Source organism: Sebastes umbrosus, chromosome 4, assembly GCF_015220745.1.
Source record: "Sebastes umbrosus isolate fSebUmb1 chromosome 4, fSebUmb1.pri, whole genome shotgun sequence".
Taxonomy (NCBI): domain Eukaryota; kingdom Metazoa; phylum Chordata; class Actinopteri; order Perciformes; family Sebastidae; genus Sebastes; species Sebastes umbrosus.
In genome coordinates this window covers 11,707,239-11,733,897 of record NC_051272.1, presented here as the reverse complement: position 1 = coordinate 11,733,897, position 26,659 = coordinate 11,707,239, and the positions used below count along the sequence as shown (strand labels likewise).

The 26,659-nt window shown below is 39.6% G+C and overlaps 3 protein-coding genes across 9 annotated transcripts in view; all 3 read left to right on the top strand.

The window, feature by feature from the left end:
- Positions 1-5,768, top strand: part of dgkzb (diacylglycerol kinase, zeta b) — a 269,194-nt gene extending 263,426 nt beyond the window's left edge. For all 5 annotated transcript variants that reach the window (XM_037766301.1, XM_037766300.1, XM_037766299.1 and 2 more), the window contains 3 exons: positions 1,165-1,201; positions 1,299-1,398; positions 4,641-5,768. In XM_037766301.1, the coding sequence (XP_037622229.1) occupies positions 1,165-1,201; positions 1,299-1,398; positions 4,641-4,757 (254 nt within the window). In that variant the 3' untranslated portion in view covers positions 4,758-5,768. The remainder of the gene's footprint in view (positions 1-1,164; positions 1,202-1,298; positions 1,399-4,640) is intronic.
- A 3,317-nt stretch (positions 5,769-9,085) lies between these two features.
- On the top strand, positions 9,086-16,298 carry LOC119486373 (midkine-B-like). The gene is made up of 5 exons (XM_037766455.1): positions 9,086-9,241; positions 12,802-12,890; positions 13,876-14,049; positions 14,163-14,321; positions 15,775-16,298. The coding sequence occupies exons 2-5, from the start codon at positions 12,803-12,805 to the stop codon at positions 15,792-15,794; spliced, it is 441 nt and encodes a 146-aa protein (XP_037622383.1). The 5' UTR covers positions 9,086-9,241; position 12,802; the 3' UTR covers positions 15,795-16,298.
- A 2,046-nt stretch (positions 16,299-18,344) lies between these two features.
- LOC119486355 (protein FAM3C-like) overlaps positions 18,345-26,659 on the top strand; it is an 8,448-nt gene continuing 133 nt past the window's right edge. Inside the window, exons 1-10 of one of the 3 annotated variants that reach the window (XM_037766421.1) lie at positions 18,348-18,721; positions 19,759-19,791; positions 20,937-21,020; positions 21,176-21,244; positions 21,325-21,433; positions 23,201-23,259; positions 23,350-23,400; positions 23,498-23,582; positions 25,165-25,291; positions 26,039-26,659. The exon at positions 26,039-26,659 is cut by the window's right edge and continues 133 nt beyond it. In XM_037766421.1, the coding sequence (XP_037622349.1) occupies positions 19,770-19,791; positions 20,937-21,020; positions 21,176-21,244; positions 21,325-21,433; positions 23,201-23,259; positions 23,350-23,400; positions 23,498-23,582; positions 25,165-25,291; positions 26,039-26,128 (696 nt within the window). In that variant the 5' untranslated portion in view covers positions 18,348-18,721; positions 19,759-19,769 and the 3' untranslated portion in view covers positions 26,129-26,659. Of the gene's footprint in view, positions 18,726-19,758; positions 19,792-20,936; positions 21,021-21,175; positions 21,245-21,324; positions 21,434-23,200; positions 23,260-23,349; positions 23,401-23,497; positions 23,583-25,164; positions 25,292-26,038 lie in introns of all 3 variants that reach the window. The other 2 variants (XM_037766420.1, XM_037766422.1) reach the window with 2 other exon arrangements.

The following is a 26,659-nucleotide window of genomic DNA, read 5'->3' as shown; positions in this document are numbered from 1 at the left end:
GTATAAAGAGCGGCGAACACCGTGTAGGAAGGAGGTCGGGGTGGATGTGTGGGTTTAAAAACACCAGACTTTCACCAGGAGACCGCTGTTCATGTCAACGTCGATTTATTTGTCACGTAACTTCCGTACTTAAGTTACAGCACTTCTGGTGTTATTTTAACCCAAACTGTGATCTATTCCTAAACTTTCTTTCTTTCTTTCTATATTATTATTTATGTATTTATTATTCAATGTAATTCAGTTCATGTTGCCTCGAGTTTCTTTCTTTATAGAAGCTGTTAGTGTTCAGATTTGTTTGCACATTTAAAAAACACAATTATTATAAAAGATGTGATATACAGTATACACAAATATACAAACACACTTTTACCGACATTGACTGAGATAAACATGAATCCAAAGTCAACAAAAATGTTGTGCAGGAGAGAGAACACAAACCAGCTCTGTACATCTTCAGACAATAATCTGTTTTTAACTTTAAACAGAAAGTTGTGAATTCATGTAAATCAGTTTTCTCACCTTTGACTTTATAAACAGTCTGTTAGTTTGTTCACTTGAATCCATTTAGTATTGCTCTAGTGGATTTATATTGTATATTATATATATTATTAAAAATAATATGTATGTGTATATGTGTTGCCCCACACAGTAACTAATATATGGTCAAATAAGTGAGAAGTAAAATAAGTTTCTATTAATCCAACTTTTAATTTCTTAGTTCAGAATGGCGACACTTTTGTCTTTTATATAAACGGACGTACCTAAAATATATATATATATATATAAAACCTTAAATATTAACTCTATTGATATCCTACTATTTTCTATTTCCATTAGCCATGAATTTGGTTTTACTCAGATCTAATGATTATTTATTTACATCAAAACACCTCATTTAAGATAAAACCTTTCATTTTCAATACTGTCCAAAAGTATTTTTCTCCAGAAGTAAAACCATATCATCTGCAAACCAAACAAACATTTTCTTCTTAGAATAAAGGAACAGGGTTTTTCAGTGACAGATGTAATCTTATATACACCATGTAGTTCACTTATTCCAGTATTTTACATGTAGTTTACATCGTATTCTTGAGATAAAGGTGAATTTCTTCATACAGTTTGTTGATGTTTCTAAATGCATGTTGTTTCTGTTTCGTTACCTAGTGCCGACATCTCACCTGGACATAACAGAGAAGGAGACGTGAGTCAAGTTTCTTTATAAATACCTGTTAATCATCTCTCCTCTGCCATACTTTATTGTTTTTATGTGTTGTTAATATTCATGTTGTGTGTTTCAGAGGTGAGACGGCGCTCCATAAAGCCGCCTCCTCCTGTCAGAGGAGCATCTGTCACTACCTGGTTGAGGCCGGGGCGTCGCTCATGAAGACAGACCTGCAGGTAAAACATCACTCACCTGTAACACACACTCACATGTTGACACTGTGAGCAACACACTCGACCTGCCAGGTGAGAAACTTCTGTCTGTAAAATGAGACACTGAGTTGGCTGCAGACCTTCAAAGCTTCTCTACAACATTTCTTTGAACCATGACGGGGACAAATGTCTCGAACACAAAGCTTGAATCCATCCAGGGAATCAATAATAAGCCCAGAAGTAAATTTATTAAGTTATTTCAGTTAATGACAACTTAATAAAACCTTATAGACCCTTTTAGTGTTGACGTCATGATGAGCTCACGGTGTCAGCTGGAGGCTAAACAAAGGAAAGACTGGAGGCAAACACTAGCAGTGGGTTAAAGTTACACATCTAAGATGTCCTCTTGCTGTGTTGTTGGGTGCCAGAATCCAGATATCACACATTTGAGATGACGAACTGTGATTCGAGGCTCTAGCGAGCTACAATATCGGAGAAACGTTTCAGAGATGGAGAGTAAATGTTGCTCATATTTAGTCTTCTGCTAAACGCAGCCGTGAGCCATCGGCCGTTAGCAGAAGGATAAACCATTAGCAACCCTTTCTCTCCATCTCTGAAACGCTTCGCCGATATTGTCCGACTCACTTTTTGACTGACTTTACTGAAAGATAGTTAACTATAGGCATCCAAAGATTTATACGCCTTCAATTTATCTTTAAAGCGCTGGTTGGCTTAGCTTGCTAATTCCACCATTCTGTCATGCAACACAGAAAATGAGGCGAACAAAGTTGTCACTCATCTGGCGATAGCACTGTGCTTTCCTACGCTGTGACAAGAGTGTGTGGATGAAGCATTAAGTTGTTAAATGTTTTCTCCTTTATTGACTGGCTAGTTAACTATCTACCTTGCTAATTCCACCGTGCTACAGAAAATGAGCCGAACAGCGGACAACGCTGGGTCACACGGTCCCTCTGCCTCACTCCTCGCCGCTACGAGACTACTTCTACGGGAGGAGAACAGGCGTTGGCTAGCCAGCTTGTCAGTCTACGGATAATCTAGCGAGCCAACTAATGTTAGCCAGCCGTCTACTCCTCCTGAAGTAGTCTGGCAGCGTTGTAGGGGTCAGACATTTGAAGACGTCATCTTGGGCTTTGAGAAACACTGATCGACATTTTTCACCATTTTATTTAACAACTAATCGATTAATCAAGAAAATAATCATCAATGAAAATAATCATTGGTTGCAGCCCTAAGCCCTAAACATTATTCTGACACTGACACTCAGCAGTGGCGACTTCCTGCTGCATGCGGCGGCTTCCTGCTGCATGCGGCGGCTTCCTGCTGCATGAGTTGGCTTCCTGCTGCATGCGGCCGGCCCTGCGTGGCGTTCTCAGCCACAGTGGCGGCCACCAGTCCGAGCCGTCCCACCAACACTTAAAAAAGAATCTCCAGCAGTATTTGACCCACTTCTCTAAAGTGATTAATGTTGTGTGTCATTGAGAAACGAAGCGCCGCAGGATGCCCGGCCTCGCTCCGACACACACAAAGGCCGCGACTCACCGTTGCCATGGTGAAGCTAGTGGTAACAGGAAGCAGCCCATAATCTGAGTTTCTTTTTCTTCTTCTTCTCCTCCAGCTAATGAAAAGAGTTCATGTGTTAGTTAGTGTGTAAAGTGTTGGTGTGAAGCCGAGATCCACCGCAGAGTTAGAGAGGAGAGGCCTTTTATTATCCTCCTTTATTTCTCACACCATCTATCTATTGATCTATCTATTGATGTATTGATCTATTGATCTATCTCTTGATCAACAGCTTCTGTAGTACAAACAGTAACCTATAATAACAGCTGATTTGCATTTTTAATATTTTCTTTTGTAGAAAATCATTGTTATTATCTATAATGCAGAATAAAATGTTAAATCTATTTAACAATCAGCTGCTCATCTGTAGATCATTTATTACAAACTGCTGCTGTGCAACCGAACATTGTTAAACCCAGAGAGGTTTCATTTAGATTCTTTATTATTAATTATATTATTTATTTATAATTTAGATTATTGTGTCAATCCAAACATTAGAACACAGAGAGGTTTAATTTAGATTCTTTATTATTAATTATATTATTTATTAATAATTAAGATTCTAGTGTTGATCTAAACATTTACAAACACACTAAATCTGTCAGGCTGAATTTAGCAGAAACGTTTGTAAAAGAGCTGCAGAATATTTCCTTTTAAACTGGAAGATTAGAGCCAGTAACGTGTGGAGAGTTTCTTTATTGCGTTTCTTTACGGCACTTTACTGCGTTTATTTACTGCATTTCCTAATTGGGTTTCTTTACTGTGCTCTACTGCATTTCTGTACTGCACTCTACTTTGTTTCTTTACAGCATTTCTTTACTGCATTTCTTTATTGTACTTTACAGCATTTCTTTACTGAGTTTCTTTATTGCATTTCTTTATGGTACTTTAGTGCATCTCTTTATTGTACTGTACTGCGTTTCTTTACAGCATTTCTTTATTGTACTCTACTGCGTTTCTTTCATGCGTTTTTTGTTACTGCATTTCTTTATTGTACTTTACAGCGTTTCTTTACTGTACTCTACTTCATTTCTTCACTGCATTTCTTTACTGTACTCTACTGAGTTTCTTTATTGCGCTTCTCAACTGTGTTCCTTAACTGCGTTTCTTTTCTACGTTTCTTTACTACACTGCTGTGTTTCTTTACTGCAGTCTACTGAGTTTCTTTACTACACTGCTGTGTTTCTTTACTGCAGTCTAATGCGTTTCTTTACTGCACTCTAGTGTGCTTCGTCCTCTTCAGCCCGATAGTGTTGTAGCATTTCACTGATATATGAGAGTGAACATGAGTGTGTGTGAATGTCTTCATGATCAGATCTCAGTGAGTTTCAGGTGGCAGCGTCTCGTGTTTAGCCGCCGCTGACTTCACCTTCACCGACTGAAGATCATCTGTGAGGGAAGAAGCTCAACTCTGTTACACTCCTGTACAATCAGAGTGTTTCAAGTAGTTCAACAACTCCAGCAGAGTGAGACCTCTTCTCTCTAGATGATCTCCAGTAACTTTTATTCACATCAGATCAATAATTTAAGCTTATAAACGTAATAGCTTTGAATCAGGACCTCCAATATTTGGATGAAGAAGCTTGTGAATAATAAGATGTGACCGTTTTAGTAGCGACAGCTGTTATTTCAATGTGTCAGGTACATATTTATTCAGATAAATATAATCAGACCTGACTGTGTTTCAGGGTGAGACGCCCAAACATCGCGCTGAGAAGGCCAACGACCAGGAACTGACTGAATATCTGGAGAACCGCCAACATTACCAGATGATCCAGAGGGAGGACCAGGAGACGGCGGTCTGAAGTCCACCATGTCAGTCCAAAACGTCTGTCTGTCTTTAGCTCTTTCATTTATTTAACCTTTTCTCCCCTCAAACCTCTGTAGCCAGAGTCAAAGGAGAAAAGGAAAATGTTTTTAAGTCCACAGCAACATATCAGCTAGTGCTTCTTCTTCTTCTCTGCTGTGAGAGGACACGGAAACATGGATTATTATTAATGTTGTCTGCTTTCAGTGAGCAGAGATGATGTTTAGTTGTGGATAAAGTTGCGTTTGTAGAAGCCTGAAGACGCCTCTGTCCAAACTAAACAACATAAAAAGCCTCTGGACACTAAAGTGAATTCAAACTCGTCTCTCGAGGCCATAAAGACTCACAGATCTCCTACAAACTGCGTTTTGAATGTGTCTTTATGGAGGAAACATTAGCGCTCTGACCTCTGTGTTCAGTGAAACAGAAAGTGAAACAACAGCTGCTGTGATCGAACAGTGACGGTATTCATGTGTCTGCAGCTGAACATGATGGAACGAGACGCTTTCGCCATATCTGATAGAGCGGCTGTCTTCTCTCCGGCTTCTAGTGACCTTTTGGATGTATTTGTTTACTCGACAGAAATAAGTGTTTGTTCACACTTTGGATATTTAACTTAGACACTGATGAATTTAACTATTTATGATTTTATTTGCAAGAACACTTTTCGCTTTGTGATCAAACTCAGTGAAGCAAGTCTTCGACTGCTTCGGTCCGATTTTAGATATTTCAGTCAACATATGAGATTTTGTTTTTGTAATTATTTTGTCTGTTACATAACTGTAAAGCAAAAATGGCCGCCAGCGGGATGCTTTCATTGTGATGTGTGTGTACATAGCTGAGATAGACTCGTCAGTGTTCAGCCAGATTCTGCCAAAGCAGTCAAGTCTGTATTAATAATAAATAACATAACAGTCAGAATGACATTATACTGGATGATATATGAGTAATAAGTTTTGTTTGGTTTTATCATTTCTGAGTGACCTGCAATAAAAGCATGTCAGTAACAGCTTCCTGTGAGGAAAATCTAATTATTCACCAGAAGAAACCGTTCGAATTGGAGCTGAAATAATGAATCGGCAATAATGGATTGATCATTTGAATCACCAGTGTGTAACAATGAGGGGGATCGATCAGCAGAAATGGAGTATAATATTAATTAGTATATTTTCTTTAGTGTATAATCACCTGATAATAAGTCGTTTATATCTACAGTAGCCCAGAACAGACAAACTCGTCGATAACGTTACTCGCTCTCGTCGTCGCCACCGCTCTCTCTCTCTCGTGCTTCACCACTCACTTCCCACGTACACACACACTCTACACACTGGCTCTGCTCCAAATGACTCTAGAGAGGAACTTCCGCATTTTTGCATCGCCCACCGCAACACTCCAACATGCCTGGCACACGGGAGAAGTTGTAATCCGCAACCACTAGATGCCACCAGATCCTACACACTGTTCCTTTAAATCACTCTTTAAAAGAAAAAATATTAGGGCTGTCAATTGATTAAAAGTTAATCGCGATTAATCACAAATAAATCGCACATTTTGTATCTGTTCAAAATGTACCTTAAAGGGAGATTTGTCAAGTATTTAATATTCTTATCAACATGGGAGTGGGCAAATATACTGCTTTATGCAAATGTATGTATATATTTATTATTCTAAATCAATTAAAAACACAAAACAATGACAAATATTGTCCAGAAACCCTCACAGGTACTGCATTTAGCATAAAAATATGCTCAAATCATAACATTGCAAACTGCAGCCCAACAGGCAACAACAGCTGTCAGTGTGTCAGTGTGCTGACTTGACTATGACTTGCCCCAAACAGCATGTGATTATTATAAAGTGGGCATGTCTGTAAAGGGGAGACTCGTGGGTACCCATAGAACCCATTTACATTCACATATCTGGAGGCCAGAAGTCAAGGGACCCCTTTGAAAATGGTCATGGCAGTTTTTCGTTATTTAACCTCCTTCATGACAAGCTAGTATGACATGGTCGGTACCAATGGGTTCATTAGGTTTTATAGTTTCATATGATACCACTATAGCCTTAGAACTGAGCCGCTACAACTTAAAAATCACAAGTTGCGTTAACGAGTTAAAGAAATTAGTGGCGTTAAAACAAATTTGCGTAAACGCGTTACTATCACGTTAACTTTGAAATCCGTAATAATACCAAATATTCCATCTTAACAGTTTCTGAATTGTTTGTATTTGCTGTTTTTCTTCATCATACGTCACGGCAAATTGATCATTTTTGAGAGTTGAATGAACAAAACAAGTTATTTGAAGATTTGAGCTTCAGGAAACTGTAACGAGCATTTTTTACAATTTTGTGACCTTTTTTTAGACCAAAATATGATTTGATTTATTGAGAAAAACAAGTAAAAATAAGCAGATCAATAAACAATGAAAATAATTGTAAGATTTGATTTGACAACCAGCTCAATCATATTATTATTCCTGCTTAACATCAGATCAGAAAGATTCACAGAACAGTTAACGCATTTTGAACAAATTTTTTTACACAGTTTTGTTTTCACACTGCAGGAGAAAATCTGAAGGAGGAGCTGAAGGTTCGCCTCCTCCTCCTCGTCCTCCTCATCCTCCTCCTCCTCCTCCTCACGTTCCCACTGCAGGCTTTAACACAAAGGCCTCCACGCATAACTGAGCCATCACAGCTCAGAGTTCCTAAATCCAGAAATTCCAAAATCCTGGAATTACTAATTCATTTAGTACGTTCATTTACATAAAGGAACAGTCCTTTATGTAAATGATGTAATGGAAATTCAATTAATATTCCGAGATGAGTCCTAATGAATGTTGAAATAAGGATCTCGAAGAGATGAAATGTCTTTGTTGTATTTTATTCTTGCAAGAAGAGGCACTGGTTATACAGAGTCACACAAAGTCTGCAGAAGAGTGCACTGCAGGAGATTATTGCAATGTGACTATATAGAAATCTACAACAGGGACTGTGAGAAAAGGAGTTGTTTAACATAGATAAGGAGTTGTTTATCTCATACAGTGTCCCAGTAAAAGTCAACACTCAGTACTTTCCCACTACATGAGACGAAGAGCACACAGACAGTAACTTTCCACTGTTGCATAAAGAGACATCACTACATACAATGTCATTTTCCATTACAATGAGCTCGTCCAGCGCGATGCGTCCGGCTCACTAAACCTGGACCAAGCTATGAAACTAGGAGATCTAGTTCTAAAATGAAACCAGATTCAGCAATGACATCATCCCCTATTTGTCTCTTAACATGTTTTCAGAAGTAGATTTTGGTGGATTGTTCAGACGGAATAACAGAAAGTTTACGAGCAGGCCGCCACGTTGTTTCGTGTTTGAAACGGCGAGCAGAAAACCAGGGACCAATCAGGTGCATTCAAAGAGAGAGTACTTCACCGCTTGAACGGCCAGTTGAGTCAAAGAGTATAGAAGCAAAGAAACTCTGGTGTTTTTTGGCAACAGCCGCTGCCGCCATTTTGGACTGAAAATGCTTATTATATTTATATTTTAGTGTTCAACACACGCCATTTCAGTAGAATATGACAATGGAATAGAAATAATTTAGTTTTACTTTTGTACGGCTCTTTGTCGGCGGATGTTTTAGTTGTTTTGCAGAGATGTAGTTGTTTTGTAGTCTCTGAAGTTGTTTGGCACCTCTTTGTAGTCTCTGTAGTGGTTTTCCATCTCGTTGTAGCTTCTTTGTAGTTGTTTTGCAGGGATGTAGTTGTTTTTTGTTGTTTTCCGTCGCTTTGTAGCTTCTCTGTCATTGTTTTTCTTCTCTTTGTGTCTCTTCGTAGTTGTTATATGACAATAGAATAGAAAAAATGTAGTTTTACTTTTTAACATCACTTTGTATGCGGACGTTTTACTGGCGTCTGGTAGTCGCTTTCAGTCCAAAATGGTGGAAGCCAAGCTCTGCTGCTGGGCGCTGATGTTACAATGAAACAAACTATTGAGTTTCACTTCTTAGCGATGTACGTTGTTTGGTATAAGAGCTAAAACATGTACGTTTAAGTAAAAGACGTTAATAGTTGTTTAACTGCTGCAGAGAGTCAGTGTGGCGGTGAACTCTGACCCAGTCCACCCAGTGAAACCAGGCGTTCCCCATCACGCCCAGTATACCTGTGATTCACCTGACCTCCCAACTACAAGAATGCAGCTCTGTGAGTAAATATTAGCTCACACGCACACACACGCACACACACACACACACACACACACCGTTCACTTTATGTTAATGAGCTGCTTGTTTTGTTCCTCAGTGTGGATTAAGGCTTGTGATGTCACCATGAGGCTGGTTCACCATTGTCCATATGCAGTGTGTGTGTGTGTGTGTGTGTGTGTGTGTGTGTGTGTTTGTGTGTGTGTGTTGAGCAGCAGCAGCAGCTGAAGAGGCGTCAGAAGGCGACGACTCCTCAGATCGACCGGCTGCTCCTCTGAGCTCAGCAAGTAAGTTTTTATCTTTTTATCACGTTTCACTGCAACTGCTTTCATTTATAAAAACTAATAATTAGAGATGAGATGATAAACTGAGCAGCAGAGAATTAATTTGCAACTTTTTAATATTTATTTAATTAATCATTTGAGTCACTTTTTCAAGCAAAAACGCTTCTTCTTTCTTAAATGTGATGATTTATATTGATATATAAATGATATTGGATATTATTAAACTGAATATATTTCTGAACTGTTGGTCGGATAAAACAAGCAAAACAACTATTTAATTTTTTTATTTATAATTATTTTAATGAATTTATCTGTAGATTAATCAGTGATGAAAATAATTATAATATAAAATAATCTTTCAGCTAATTTATATTATTTATATATTTGAGATCTTGATTCTGATGTGTATTTTGAAGGGGGGATTTCTTGAATTCAGAAAGAAGAAGTTACTTAAACTGTATTTTGGAAGGATTTTATAACTTAAAACACGGGACAAGTTTATTGTAGCCGAGAATATATAAATGTATTTTCCTCATATATATTTTCTGATAGGCAGTTTCATTACGTTGTGTGTCAAGAGTAGGATTTATCTTCTTTCTTATTCTTATGTTGGTGATAAATGAGAATGTTTGTTTTAATATTTGTGGCTTAATATGTTTGATTTTTATGTTTTTTCTGGTTTTGCGTGATTTTTCTTTGTTTAGTTTTGTGATTGTTAATAAAATAAAAAAAAAAGAAAGAAAGTGGTCCAGAAAGAGAAATCATGTATAGAAGTGGCAGATGTGCAGATGTTTTATCCTCTGGCTCAGTTTCATACTGTTGTTCTTGTTGTTGTTGTTGTTGTTGTTGTTTGTTATAGTCAGCTGGAGAAGCTCAACTCAAGTTCTTAATGCATTTATAGCTTCAGATTTTTTTATTTTATTTAAACTAAAGCTCATTCTCCAAAAGTCACTTTTCTACCAACTGAAAAAAAAAATGGGAAAAACCAAAACTGTGAATTATCTTTAAATATTTGTTTTCACGTTTGTGCTGTTAAACGTCTTCGTGTCCTCGCCACAGTGATCAGCCACAACCTCCAACATTCACACATTTTTGCTTCTGACCCTGAAAACAAACTTTAAAGTGTGTCTCATGTTGGCGTCCGGATGTGAGAGTGAACTCTGAGATTCAGGAGGAACTTCCTCTAAATGTTGCTCCTAGTTTTGAACCAAAGGGAGCATCCCACTCCTTTTCTTCATGCTGAGATTTCATTGTTTTCTTATGCAGATGAGTTTCTATTCAGGGCGGGGGGCTACGTGGTGGTGGGGGTCGGCTCCTAAGACGTGGCGTGGAATCTGTGTTCAGCTTTAGAGAAATGAAACCAGGCTAGAGGAGGCTTTGTTTTGGGCCAATGAATCAGTATTCTTTTGAGGGGAAATCTAAAGGGCTCTTTCAGACGCTGCTGCCCCCCTCTCCTCCTCCTCCTCCTCCTCCTCCTCCTCTTCTTCTTCATTGATGGAGGACAGACTGGAGGCCTGCTGAGAGCCCGTTCTCTCCTCATAAAGGCCTCAGGAGGAGCGAGAGGAGCAGGATTTGCTCTGCCAGCTGACATGTGAAAGAGGACCATTGCTTTAATGGAGGCCTGAAAGAGGAGGCTGTCATCTCTCAGCACAATAACAACAGAGAGGCAGAGAGGTGCTTTATGGGTAATTGACTCTCCCTCTCGCCCCGCGCTACATTTCTCTGAGCTGATGGATGCCGTCGCCGTCAGTAAACAGTGAAGGAACGTTTTAATCATGAGCAGAGACATAAAGCAGAATAATAATAATAATACTAGCAGCGGTCAGTGTGGTGAGAACAGGAGCAGTATGTGAATACATTAGCCTACTTCTATAATCCTGATGCTGAAACTGCGCCGACTACAATGCTCAGATTATTGGGCTTAGCGTTCGGAGGTTTGGGGGGCCGAGCTGAAAAGGGAGCAGATTTGATCTGGACTAAAATGTGAACCATCTGGCCCGAGCAGACCGAGCCGGGTCGGATCACATTACAGTTAAACATCCAGATCACGTCAGCCGCAAAACAAATAATACTTAAATAATAATAAAAAAATAAATAATAAACTTTCTTTGTTAATTCAGGCAATAGAAAAACAGCCCCGGAGTTGTTTTATGTCTCTTTGTAGTTGTTTAGCATCTCTTTGTAGTCTCTTTGTAGTTGTTTTGCATCTCTTTGTGGTTGTTTGGTATCTGTTAGTAATATCTTTGTAGTTGTTTTGTGTCTCTTTGTAGTGTTTGCATCTATTTGTAGTTGTTTTGTGTCTCTTTGTAGTGTTTGCATCTATTTGTAGTTGTTTCGCATCTGTTTGTAGTCTCTTTGTAGTTGTTTTGTGTCTCTTTGTAGTCTGTAGTTTTTTGCATCTCTGTAGTTGTTTAGCATCTCTTTGTTGTATATTTGTAGTTGTTTAGCATGTCTTTGTAGTCTCTTTGTAGTTGTTTAGCATCTCTTTGTAGTCTCTTTGTAGTTGTTTAGCATCTCTTTGTAGTCTCTTTGCAGTTGTTTATCATCTCTTTGTAGTCTCTTTGTAGTTGTTTTGCATCTATTTGTAGTCTCTTTGTAGTTGTTTTGCATCTATTTGTAGTTGTTTTGTATCTCTTTGTGGTTGTTTGTGTCTCTTTGTGGTTGTTTGGTATCTGTTTGTAATATCTTTGTAGTTGTTTTGTGTCTCTTTGTAGTGTTTGCATCTTTTTGTAGTTGTTTTGCATCTGTTTGTAGTCTCTTTGTAGTTGTTTTGTGTCTCTTTGTAGTCTCTGTAGTTTTTTGCATCTCTTTGTAGTTGTTTAGCATCTCTTTGTTGTATATTTGTAGTTGTTGCATCTCTTTTATAGTCTCTGTTGTTTTGTTCATCTTTGTAGACTCTCTGTAGTTGTTTTGCATCTCTTAGTTTTTGTATGTCTTTGTAGTGTCTTTGTAGTATCTTTGTAATATCTTTGTAATTGTTGCATCTTTTTGTAGTCTCTTTGTAGCTGTTTAGCATCTCTTTGTAGTATCTTAGTAGTTGTTTTGCATCTCTGTAGTTTGTACATCTCTTTGTAGTGTCTGTAGTTGTTTTGTGTCTCTTTGTAGTTGTATTGCATCACTTTGTAGTATCACTGTGATTGTTTTTCATCTCTTTGTAGTTGTATTGCATCACTTTGTAGTATCATTGTGGTTGTTTTGCATCTCTTTGTAGTATTTTTGTAGTTGTTTTGTATATCGTTGTAGCCAATTTGTGTCTCTTTGTAGTTGTTCTGTGTTGTTCTTTAAAGTTGTTTTGCAATATTATTTTAAATAGAAAGAGAAAAAAATAATCTGTCAAACCATCATTCAGTCAGTAATAATATTTTTTAATAATGATAATAATCGTAATATTGCAGATAAAAACAAACTTTTAATCTTCGTGCCCTGGGTAGTTGGCTCCATTATGATGCTCCTGGTTGAACATTACATCATAGCTGCTGTGTGTTTACATCGTCGTGGTTGTGTTGTAATCATGGATGTTCATCTCTGATTATCTCTTTACTTTCATGTTTGTGTGTCTGCAGAATGAGAAGTTTGATATCAGTGACGCTGCTGCTGCTCGTGGCCCTGACGCTCACCACCGAGGCCAACAGAAGAGCAAAAAATCACAAAGGTCAGATATTTAAATAACACTAATATCATGTGATCAGCCATGGTCAGTTCACTAAAGCCTAATGTAAGGCAGAACCCTTGAATATGATATAATTCAGACTAAATATATTATATATATTTTTGGCCATTGCCATCTTGTCTCATAGACTTCTATACAATCAGACTTCTTTTAGCAACCAGAGAAGTCGCCCCCTGCTGGCTGTTAGAAAGAATGCAGGTTTAAGACATTTCAGCAGGTTTCCCAGAATGCATTTCATGACAGGAATGCACAGCTTGTTGCAGGTTAATGAGAGAGATAACAAGTTGTTCCTGTTAAGATAAAATGAGTGACTCTTCTGAGAAACTCAGTGAGCTTTAACTGGAAAATAGGAGGTCAAACGTGTTAACTTCTGTCTTCAGGTTCAAATACCGACGCTTCGTCACGCCCCTTGACGTCTGATACCGAGACTCAAAGCTCCCTTTAGTATGAGATGCACCGATTCAGCAACTGCATGGATTATTTCTACATAAGATGTTTTCAGAAACACGTTTCATATTTCATACAGGTTGCAGACTACCGGAGAAAATTTAGTTTCATCCTGTACCGTGGTGGACGTATTAACGTCTCTGTTCCCAAACAACCAGCTATCGGCCAGTAGCTAGTAGTGCTGGTAGCATGACATCAACAGAATTTAATGTAGTTGTAGGCTATTTACTAACACACAGGGCAAAAGCAGTACGCATATTTACAATATTTTCATTGTTCAACACAGGACATTTCGGTAGAGACATTAAATATGACAATAGAATATAAATAATTTAGTTTTACTTTTGTACGGCTCTTTGTAGGCGGACGTTTTACTGGCGTCCGGTAGTCACTTTCAATCCAAAATGGTGGAAGCGTAGCTCTGATGCTGGGCGCTGACGTTGCAATGGAACGAATAATTGAATTACACTTCTTAGCGATATACGTTCTTTGATGATCATGTGACTGTGTGCTCCACCAGGTGGTAAACATGAGAAGTCCCGGCCTGCTTCAGAGTGCTCTGCTGCAGAGACTCAGTACGGGAAGTGTGTGCCAGAACACAGCGACTGTGGAGACGGTCTGAGAGACGCCACCTGCAAAGATCAAACCAACAAGATCCACTGCAAGATCCCCTGCAACTGGAAGAAGGACATCAGTAAGACGCTGTAGTGGAGCTGCATGTTGTGGAGCTGCATGTTGTGGAGCTGCGATAGTGGATTCATCATCTAGTATGAATGAGGATTAAAGGTTTAAATGTTTTTCCCTCAGGTGACTGTAAGTATAAGTTCGGCCCGTGGGGATCCTGCGACGCCGACACCAACACTAAGGGCCGGTCAGGAACTCTGAAGCGAGCGCTGTTCAACGCCGAGTGTCAAGCCACCGTCAAGGTGTCCAAACCCTGCTCCCCCAAAGTGAAGAAGACCAGAGGTGAGAGCTGGAAGCTCTTCTCATTCATTCAGATATTCTCATTAGTTGATTTAATTCACTAAAAATTACATTCATAGGACAATTTGAAGGCAATGACGGTTTCACTCTAGAAATTCATTTGGCTTAAAAAGAGAATTTTATTATTATTCATGTCACCAAATTAAATTTGGTTTCCAATTTTGAATTAGAATTTCAAAGCGATTTAAATCATCATATTTATGGTTTAAAGGTACAGTAACGCTCCCTGACATCATCGTATCTCTCTGTCTCAGAGAAAAACTCAGATATTTTAGCCCGTTCTCATTCTCAGGACGTCAAATACCAACGCTTTGTCACGGCCCTCTGCGTCTACAACCCTGTCTCCCACAAAATCACGTTCCAATACAAATAAACTGTATTCTCTATTACGTCTTGAGGGAAACATATTTTCTCCCAGATTACGGTCGCAGTTTTAAACAGTTTTAACAGCCCAGTCACACAGCAGTTCGTTAAATAGTCCGAAATTGAATGTATTGATTCGTGTACATAGACAAGAATTTCACTTTTTGTTTCATGATGGTAAACACGATATTAATTTGTATGTGATACACATAATAGTGAACCAGGAAGTATAAAGTGTGGCGAACACCGTGTAGGGAGGAGGTCGGGGTGGATGGGTGGGTCTAAAAACACCAAACCTTCACCAGGAGACCGCTGTTCATGTCCCGTGTGAAACCAGAAGTCAACATTGATTTATTTGATTTAATCTCACAAAATATCTCGCGATCAAACTCGCCTTTAGTGTAAACAAACATGGCGGACGGCGGGCAGGAAGAATTAGCGATGTTAGTTTTTACTTTGTACTGAAAATTGAGGAAGGATGGATGAAGTCATGGAGTCACGTTAAATAAACACTAATCAACAAGTTGCTCCTCCATTTCTGATCTCCATCTTACTACTACTTTATGCATCACGTTTTGCATTAGCTCATGCGTTAGCCACGGCCGCCATGACGGCGGTGGTTGTCCTTCCTTCATCAGTCAGCTTGGTTCTCTAAGTGGCTATCGTTCTTTCTGCGTCATCGGCTGTCCTCGGGGTTCCTCACACACAACAGGATATCCCATCGTAAATATTGAACATGTTTAATATTTACCATTTGAAATCGGTGCGGCCAGGATGGACTTCAGAGCCGATCGGGGGATATAAAAAACACTCTTAACTTACAGTACCTAACACCACAGGAACATCTGGAAAGATCATCTTTAGAACCATCAAACAATCAGGGCTTTGCTGACAAAGCTGCAAATTTTAGCTCAAATATTTGTAAAAACATAATAATGACAACAGAAACCTGACTGATGAGTAAATGAACTCAGTGGTTTGTAACTGATCGATTGATTTTAGATGATTGATATACTGAAACAGCTGAACTCGCCAGTGTAAATTAACCCTTTCTCTCCTGTTGTTTCTCCAGGAGAGAAGAAGTCAAATTAAAGATGAACAGAAGAAGACGGCAGGATTTCTTTCTCTTCCTCCAGCTGAACAATCGTCTTCCCTCCTTCATCGAACGCAAAACAACGAGAGAGACTCCTCCGAAACACACCAACCTTTGATTTCTGGCCTCCTTTGATTTTTATTCTTGTGTTTATTTGGATTAAAGTGTGGAAAGCTTTTCCAGAATCCTCCTCTAGATGATAATAATAATAATCATTTTGTCCTCGTAGCTCATAGTTTGTTTTAACAGTAAATTTAGTCCTAAAAGCTTTTTACACTATAGCTGAAGTTAAATTAACGTTCTGAAAACGTCAGTCGCTGGATTATAAAGAGTTCTGTTCAGAACCTCCTTTAAAATATGTACAAAATTAGAAAGGCTTGGATGAATCTGTAATGGCAAAAATCCTCTATGAAATCTATTTTTTGAACTATAGATTGTTGACGTTCCAAGTTGAGACTTGTATAAATGAACAGAATAAATACTGTACATTGTTTTGGTGAAGAGTTTGGTGTTGTTCTTTGGTGTGAACACTTGATTAATGTGCATCTAGTGCTTCACAATATTTACTGCTGCTTACTGGACAGTTTACATGTATGTTTACTACCAGATATTAACATATTGCATTAGCCTGGTTCCACATTTGTGTCCAAAATCACTCACTATTTACAATTTAGTGCACCTTTTTTACTGTCCGTTTCATTCAAGTGTCTGAATTCATGAATTTATATGAGGGGTTCTCAAAGTTTTGATGACTGAGAGACAGTTTAGGGAGCCAGAATATGAGCGGCACAGAAAAAGTGCACACACATAAAACAAAATGTCTCTTCCATCTGACTTCCACATTAAACTGTTAAACTGTTATCGTCCAAATCACTAACTTCAGCTAACAGCAGCATTATAGAGTGGTGCAGGAATGAGTCCTAAAACCCAGAAATGAGTCAGCATTTTAGTACATTTGAGTACAGAAGCAAAGCTACAAAACTGTGGTCACTAGATGGCGCTGCGGTAGTGCTGTCCATGGATGTATAAAGAGAGGTCTGTAAATCAGAAGATATAAAATCAACTTCCCAGTAGGAACACTTAAATAGCCCTTATTTAAATCATTATGTCCTATAAGTAGTTAATGAACTAACAGCTGAATCCAGAGTTATTTTCCTCGCCATAATGAACGTGCATCAGACCCACGGGACTGCACCGCTCTGCCCGCTCATATGACTTATCTGGCTCTGCCAGCTTCCTGCTAGCTGTATGCGGCTGTAATAATGGATATATGGGCTGCAATTCATCACTTTTATTATCTTCTAATACACCCATGGGCTGTATGCTGTCAGCCTGTACCGTGGTGGATGTATTAATGTCTCTGTTCCCAAAAAGACGGCTATCGGCCAGTAGCTAGTAGTGCTAGTAGCATGACATCAACAGAATTTAATGGAATTGTAGGCTATTTATTAACACGCAGGGAAAAACCACAGGACACAACCTCTTCTACATCCATGGTCTGTGCTCTGAAGGAGGCTAAATAACGCTCCAAAGTTACGCTAAATTTTGGTGAGGAAAAACTGTCATGGCCATTTTCAAAGGGTTCCCTTGACCTCTGACCTCCAGATATGTGAATGAAAATGGGTTCTATGGGTACCCACGAGTCTCCCCTTTACAGACATGCCCACTTCATGATAATCACATGCAGTTTTTTGAATGTAGTATAAATGTGTTATTGTTTCCTATTCTTAAATAGTGTATCTGAATATTTCTGCATACTGGGGTCCCTAAACAGTCTTGAATTACATAAATTGTGTTTCACTGTAAAGCTGAGACTCTTGTGGATCCAATGAGCCCAACTGTATTCATGTGTGATGATGTTAATCCCCATAGTAGCCATTTCATTGACCTCACTGTATAAAATGACCTGTGGTGACCTCTAGGATAATCCCAGCCTTATGAAACTTTACAGCCACAAACTAGAGACCTAGAGCATTCAGAGGATGGATGGCTTTCCTAGCTAGACTGACAATAAGGGGGTTTCTGAGCAGTTTACACAACAGAAGTGCTCACCATCCAATTGCAGAAAAATGCAATTCTTGTAGAAATCTCTAAATGTCAAAAGTTTTTGATCCCAAATCACAGCATGACTTTTTCTATGGTGTTCCTCAAGGTCTTGGTGTCTTAATGTGGTATTTTAGAGGGATTATTGATCATTTTTATTAATTGTTCAGTGGTAAAAAATGGTTAAATTTAGCACCAAATCTGTGTAACAAATGGTATCAACCAAAGAATTGCTGCAACAACTTATGAGACATAATAGAGCATGGGAATTATCATGTTCTAAACCTTTATACACTTTTACAATAACAATATTTTCAATATTTAATTAATTAATTAAATTCATGTTAATTTCAGATTTATGACTAGAGGAACTTGACACACAGTGCTCAGCTGCATCTCAAATTAATCTTCAGGTTCCCAGCTTTCAGTTGATGTACACCACTTCTATGTGCCATCTACTGTTTACCTGCTATCTCCCCCTAAAGACCCCCTGTACTCCCTAAAAAAAACCTAAAACAGGTCTATTGTGGGTCTCAGAGGGTTAATGCAGACTGAGATGCAGATGTAAAACATCTTTTATGATTTTATTTCAGAGTGCTGTGCAGCTTTGTACAGTAGGTGTGTCAGCTCTCTGAGTGCTGCATGTTTACCAGAAACAGGTAACTTCACACCCTCATAAATAATCCATTCCACATTCTGATGTCATCAGCTGAGTGACTTGGACTCTGGCCCTCCGGGTACAGCGAATTGTCTGTAACCACGTTCAGGAGGCGGAACAGGACCAACTTGTTTGTCTCCTGCAGCTTCACCTGAACGCCTCCCTGAACTCCTAGTCAGTCCCAACGCCGCCGCCGGACATCAGAGAGACATGCTCACAGTCAGAGTGGGTCAGTTTGATTTATTTATACTTTGGATTTCTCTTTTATTTGACAGATTTAGTTCTGAGGAGCTGTGATTCAGCTGGTCAGGAGACTGACATACCTGCACAGGTGTTTGCACTTATTTAGGAATGCAGACAGGAAGTAAACATACTCAAGTACTGTATCGAGTAGACTTGTTTGCATTTTACTTACTACTACTTTACTTCTAATGGAGTATTTTTCTTCTTATCTTCTATCATTTTCCAGCTTCTTGTGTGTTTCCTCTCTTCTCTGTTTTATATAAACTGTTTTCTGAATGCCAGACTTTTGGAGTATTTTTCTGCATTTATGTTGCAACTAGAGCTGAAACAATTAATCACTTAATTGACATAATTAACAGGTAATTCATCTGATATTTGATTAATTTGAGTGATTTATTTTCAAGCAGAAATGACAAAAACATCTGTTGCTTCCAGTGAGGATTTGCTGCTTTTCTGCATCTTATATGACAGTAAACTGGATGTTTTGGGGTTTCAAACTGTTGGTTTAACGAAATAAAAAAGCTGAATATGATACTTTCAGCTCTGGGAAAGTGTCTTTGTAATTGCTCACGGACCTTTGCAAGAATAAACCAACAGTTACAGGAATAAAACAAAAACACCTTTTTAGAAAAGACAAAAGAAAATAATTTATGATAACAGAGTTGCATTATAACATTAATATTTACTTTTACTTTTCTAGTGAGTGTCTTTTCTGATAGATAGATATATAGATAGATTTATAGATAGACAGACAGACAGACAGATAGATAGATAGATAGATAGATAGATAGATAGATAGATGCCACCTAGCACGGGGCCATCTTGGAAAGGGATTTTATATATTTATTTGAGTATGATCATTGGCATTATTAATCAATAATGAAAATAATCATTAGTTGCTACCTATACGTGGAAATTTGAGGACTTTTTCCAAACACTGACCTGAGCTGATGAAATCATTGAAACTGTTATCGTCCTAAACTGATCATCCTTCCTGTTTTGTTTTTCTTTTTTAACAGGAAGAATAAAAATGGCGAGACAAAACACAGGAAGTAAGTTTTCATTGCGTGTGTGTGTGGGTGTGTGGGTGTGTGCGTGTGCTTGTGCGTGTGTGCGTGTGTGTGTGTGTGTGTTTTATTTACTTCCTGGACCCTAATTTGATTAAGGAGTGGTTCCTTTATTCACTGCCACAGCTTCTACTGAGATGGTGTGATATATTGTTTTATATCTGTGGCATACAGCTGTTCATGTCTTATTTTAATAAGTAATATTTAGTATTTGATTTAAACCTGGCAGTGGTGGAAACATTATTTAAATCTTTAATTAAGTAAAAGTAGAAATATTGATAATAAAATGTAAAGTATCTATTATTATTCATTTTGGCCTCTTGATGGATAAACAAGTAGGATTTTAAACCAAGGTGGATTTTATAAAAAATAAATGTTTTTTGCCTGGTTTGGATGACAGCCATTGATCTTCTTTATTCATTCATTCATTTACTTAACCTTTATTTATACAGGATGTTGGTTCACTCTCTTTTGCATGTGCATCCTGTGTACGCAGGGTTAGGCTTACAATAAAAGCCGGAGGCAAACCTCCAACAGTTAAACAAACTTACAAGACTGCGAACAAAGGATGAGGATACAATTAAATTCACAAAATAAATAAAATGTTAACCTTAAAGATCTACACGTCTGTCTCATTTAACCACTGCAGGTTTATTTACCTTTCAACAACAAGATAGTTAAAGTGCTGTAGACAGAAGAAATAAGGAATTTTAGAGGAATTTTAGAGGATTTAAAAAAATAGTCAAATAGAAGACAAAAATAAGCTAAAATAAAAAAGATCCAAGAATATCCAATAGTGGACTCAGTTATATTTTGTATGAAAGGTTATTTGGGACGCAGGACGAGAAAGACTTCCAACACACTGAATATAATAAAAAGATCCTCACATATCTATTTTTTCTAATTTTTTGAATTCTTTAAAAGCAAATACTTTCCATCAGTCTAGTTGTTTCTAACCTTTTTTTAATGAAGCAAAGCAGTTTGTCAATGATTCTGAATAGGTCAAACTATTCATGTATCTTCTCCCACTAATGAATCATCTGGAGAACCGTCAGATATATTGAATATCCAGTTTGGTGACAGATTTAACAGATAACTGGTATAATTTTTTGTATGTTTATCCCCCGCAGAGATTTTACGGTTCATCTTGGTGTTGGTGCCGTTGGTGGTTTTTATCACATTCATCCTGCAGAAATACAGCAGCCCATTCAACGGTAGGAACATTTAATACCTCAGCCTTTTATCACGTACTGCACTTCTGGTATCTATGTGTTCTTCTTCTTATTGTTTTAATGTGACCTCCTGGTCTGAGAAGTGAAGCCAGTGCTGTAGTGCCTTAAACATGTGATTGTGTAACTCGTTGTGTCAGGTGATTTGCTTCGTGCTTTAGCTGAACGTTCTGAAATGCCCGGTCCGCCCACCAAGGCGCCCTCTAAAGGTCAGCGATCGCTTCAACCTGATCAGGATGAATGAGTGAAGTTGATCTGATGCTGGATTAAATCAATGTTTCCTCTCCAGCTGGATCGTGTACCATAATGAAGGACTGTCCAGAGGATTACTTCAGCTTCTTCGTCCAGAGCGGAGCCGCCAACGTCCTACCACCAAAGATCTGCGTCCAGAACAAACTGTAAGTGTTTCATCCTGAATTTCATCCTCAAATACTTCTTGCTTTCATCTCGCCGCACAAATCCAAACGTTGTCCTGTGAGCTCACGTTTTAGTGAGTCGACTGATGCTGCTGATTTGTTTTTATCCATAAACATTTTCAACTTTTGTCCCATACATTTTTTCGCCTTGCTGGTCGTCGCCTAGAATCCCACAATGCCTTGTGAATCAATTTATTCCGGCGGCGACGCCAACAGGATGTAGGCGATGATGACAAGACGTAGGCGGCGACGACGGGACGTAGGCAATTGCAACAACGGGATGTAGATGGTGATGACAAGACGTAGGCGGCGTCGACAACGGGATGTAGGCGATGATGACAAGACGTAGGTGACGATGACAAGACTTAGGTGACAAGCACGGGACGTAGGCGACAACGATGGGAAATAGGTGACAAGGATGGGATGTGGGCGATGATAACGGGACATAGATGACAACGACAAGACAAAGGCGATGAGGACGTAGGCGACAACGACAAGACAAAGGTATTGAGGATGGGGCGTATGCGACAACGACGGGGTGCAAACGACGAGGAGACAAGATGTAGGCGACAACGACAAGACGTAGGCGACGAGGACATAGGCGACGAGGACATAGGCGACGAGGACATAGGCGACAAGGACGGGACATTGGCGACGAGGACGGGGCGTAGGTGACAATGACAGGACGTAGGTGACAACAGGATGTAGTTATGTCTGGTAGAGTTCTCTAGTGCGCTCGCTTCACTGCAATGTGAAACCAAAACTAACCGGATCAAATGTTACGACGGAAGAAAAACGTGAATCTTGGTTCTGACATTAAGGTGTGAAAAGTTCTTGAGTTCTGACTTTGTTCCACCTAGTGAATCTCTATCCCTGTCCTCTGGTCCTCTGGTCCTCTGGTCCTCTGTCCTCTGTTCCTCTGGTCCTCTGGTGCTCTGGTCCTCTGTCCTCTGTTCCTCTGGTCCTCTGGTGCTCTGGTCCTCTGTCCTCTGGTCCTCTGGTCCTCTGGTGTTCTGGTCCTCTGTCCTCTGTTCCTCGGTCCTCTGGTGCTCTGTCCTCTGGTCCTCTGGTCCTCTGGTCCTTCTGGTTCTCTGGTCCTCTGGTCCTCTGGTCCTCGGTCCTCTGGTCCTCTGTCCTCTGTCCTCTGTCCTCTGTCCTCTGTCCTCGGTCCTCTGGTGCTCTGGTCCTTTGTCCTCTGGTCCTCGGTCCTCTGTCCTCTGTCCTCTGTCCTCTGTCCTCTGTCCTCTGGTCCTCGGTCCTCTGGTGCTCTGGTCCTCTGTCCTCTGGTCCTTGGTCCTCTGGTGCTCTGGTCCTCTGTCCTCTGGTCCTCTGGTCCTTCTGGTCCTCGGTCCTCTGGTGCTCTGGTCCTCTGGTCCTTCTGGTCCTCGGTCCTCTGGTGCTCTGGTCCTCTGGTCCTTCTGGTCCTCGGTCCTCTGGTGCTCTGGTGCTCTGGTCCTTCTGGTCCTTCTGGTTCTTCTGGTCCTTTTGGTCCTCTGGTCTTCTGGTCCTCTGGTTCTTCTGGTCCTTCTGCTCCTCTGGTCTTCTGGTTCTTCTAGTTCTTCTGGTCCTTTTGGTCCTCTGGTCCTCTGGTCCTCTGGTTCTTCTGGTTCCGTGGTCCTCTGCTCCTCTGGTCTTCTGGTTCTTCTGGTTCTTCTGGTTCCCTGGTCCTCTGCTCCTCTGGTCTTCTGGTCCTTCTGGTTCTTCATGTGGATAACAGCTGGTATTAACAGTAGATCAAACTCTTGTCAGGGTTGTGGGATCGATCCTGAACAACGCTGGACTTGGAATAAACGTAGTGATACTAAACGGTGAGTGTTGAACCAGTAAACCTTCATGTGAGCTTCATTAATTCTCCCTGACTACTGTCAAAGTGACTCTAAAGTCTTTTTCTTTAACAGGTAAAACAGGAGACGTCTTAAAGACAGCTCACTTCGACATGTTCGGTGGCGGTACGTAGAACTGATATTAATATAATCTAACTACCACGTGGTTCGTTAGATGATTCAATGAAAGTTTTAAAAGATGGAGACCATGTTTGTGTTACAGATGTGAAACCTTTCATTGAGCTGCTGAAGACAATCGAGACCGGATCTGTGGTTCTGATGGCGTCCTACGACGAGCCGTCAACAAAGTAAATATCTCTCCTTCTTTTACGTCTACTGTTGGCAGAGAAACAAACTCACTTCTTACAAATTTCAGAACCAAATGTTGAGATGAAGAAGCCCAGGTAGCTCTTTAAAGGGACTATTTGTAACTTTCAGAAATGCTTGTTAACAGCGACACCTGTGGCCGTTAAGTCAACGAAAGTCAGCGTCGAGCTCGCGCTTGCTCGCTCTAAATAGACATGAACGAGCATCGCTCAAAACAGTGAGGCGACACACGTCAGCTAAAAGCACAATATCACTCTATATTTCAGCTGCTTGGCAGTAATGTTAGCTGACCAGACGAAGGTCTCTCCATGAATCACTACTGATCCTAGTGTTGGCTTTTCCTGCCTCAGCGCAGGCTCAGGCAGCGGGGCTACTCAACGAGTTAAGTTATCGCCTCCCGACTGCAGCCAGCAGCCGCAGGGAGACACCGGCACCCGGTCGGTAACGAGACGACAACGTAACACATGGAGGAGCCCCGTCACTTCACAAGACACGGGAAACCTCTGTTGGTCTGGAGGAGCTGCAGCATTTATTTCTGCACAAACGTCCCCTGTACATTCACTAGATATTCTCAGAGCTAAACTAACTCTTCTGCAGTGTGGAGTGAGCGCGCGTTCACGTCTAGTAGAGGTGGAGCGAGTACGCGAGAACGCGCGCTCTGTCTGAGTGAAGGTAAGCAGGCAGCGGAGACGAGGCTACGGCCACACGCGAGTGCGCATATGCGAACGCGCATGTGTGGCGACCCGCTACATTTATACGCTTAAAAAGTTACAAACAGTCCCTTTAAATAAAGCATTAAAAGTATAAAAATGTCCCCTATGACCGTTGTACTATTATATATTCTATCATTAGATTATTATTATTACTCTGCAATAATATAAAAACTGGATTTTACTGCTGTAGCTGGTTGAGCTGGAGATCATCAACATTATTTAACATTATTAAATCTGGAACAATCAAATGCTTTTACATGAAAAATTACTTCAACCATCAAAATAGTTTAAATAAAAAAAAAGTTGTAATCTTTAAATTATTTTAATAATTGGTTAATTGATTAATGGACATATTGATTGATGTGCTAATGGTTTCAGATGTACTTCTGTCTGGGATTTTGATTTATTACTAAACATCATATTTTATAAACTCTTCACATGTTTTGTGTGTAAAAATCTTTATTTGTAAAGTAACTGAAGCTGTCAGATAAATGTGATGGAGTAGAAGTAGAAAGTAGCTTGAAATGGAAAAACTCAAGTAATGTACAAGTACCTCAGATTTGTACTTAAGTACAGTACTTGAGTAAATGTACTTAGTTACATTCCACCAGTGGAGGTTTTGGACGTTCACACATTTGACAAACAACCATCAATGAACTTTAAGAGACCTGATTTAATGAACTCTTGTTTTATATGAAGGTGGTGCAGAAATGAAGAGATGATTGAAGCATTTTAATCTTTTTGAATTTGTTCCTTCAGTTTCTGATCAGCTTGTTCAGTTACATATTGATCCGCTCTGCTGTCTGTGTTGTGTTAAAGGGCTGATCCACACTGTGACTTGTTTCAACAGGCTAACTAAAGACGCCAGGGAGCTGATAGCTCAACTGGGAAGCACTTCTGTCAAGTCACTGGGATTCAGAGATAACTGGGTGTTTGTTGGTGGGAAGGGAGCATCAGTGCAGAGCAACTTTGAGAAGGTAACAACTACTAGATCATACTTTCTGTTGATTTATCTGAACCTTTTCTTCTCTGGGTTCATCATTAACGTTCATAGTGTGCAGCCAAAAACCTTGTTTCTTTGTTTACTGCAATGTTTGGTTAATTTTCCCTTGTTTTATTGCATTATTTATTTGCACTCTTTGCTGATTTTATTTTATCTTTAAAATGATGGTCAAGTTCCTAAAGTTCCCAGACATATGAGATGTTCCGGATGAGTAGCAGGAACATTTCTATTTAATGTGACGCTGCAGTGTTTTGGGATAAAATATTTCACTCTGATATGTGATAAAACATCAATGAAACTGAAAAAACAAGATGATGAATATTTAACATTGTTGACAGTCTGTAAAATGTAAAGAAATAGTCTAATAGGTACATAACCCCACGTAAAACAGCAAATTGTAGGTAGGTGAGTTTTTTGCCAGGCTAGCAGTTTCCCTGCGTTTCCAGTCTTTATGCTAAGCTAATTTAGCTAAGTACAGGCACGAGCAGAGTGGCATCAGTCCAAACCGTAGATATGATCAATTTATCATCATCATCATCATTTATCATTCATGATGAATAAAAGCATCGAATCTCACATTGAAGCTTCATAAGTGAATGAAACGTTTTTCTGTCGATCAATTAATCGTTGCAGCTCTAAAAGGGAAGCATGTCCTCCAGAAGGTTTGTGGTTTCTTGTTGATGTTGAATCAGAATCAGCTCCGTCTTTCTGTCTGTTTCAGTACATGAAGAACGACAACACAAAGAATAAATACGACAACTGGCCCGAGATCATCGAACTACACGGATGCATCCCCAAATACTTGGAGTGACCCACTGCGTCACCCTAAAGGAACATTTGATCATAAAGCAGCAGGAACATGAAGCATAATGATTGTACTATAAGAAGAGCTCTGGATGAACCAGTTACTGCATCATCAGAAGTAGAAATCCAGCTGCTCTGCTGCGTCTTCCTCATGTCATGAGGTTTGATGGTGGTCTGAACTGTTCTGTCTGTTACTGTGACACAAAGACTGGTGAACATTTCCACCACAATACTTCTGTTTTTCTTGATTTTTAAACATTTTTCTTGAGGTCTGAAGGACGTTTTGCATCAAATAGGACTGCTTTGGTCTTCCCTACAGATGTTGTAAAAGAAGATACGAGTCGATACAGCTGCAGAATACGCAGAACAGAATAATACCCCTTTCACACCAATGACCAGGGTTGGACCAGGGTTATCTGACCCATGTTCAACCCTCCTTTTGTCAATTCAAACCAAGCCAGTCAACCCGGGTTGAACCCCGGTCAGGACAATTCAGATACGACCTGGCTCACAACCCGGAAGCTGCATACCAATTAGC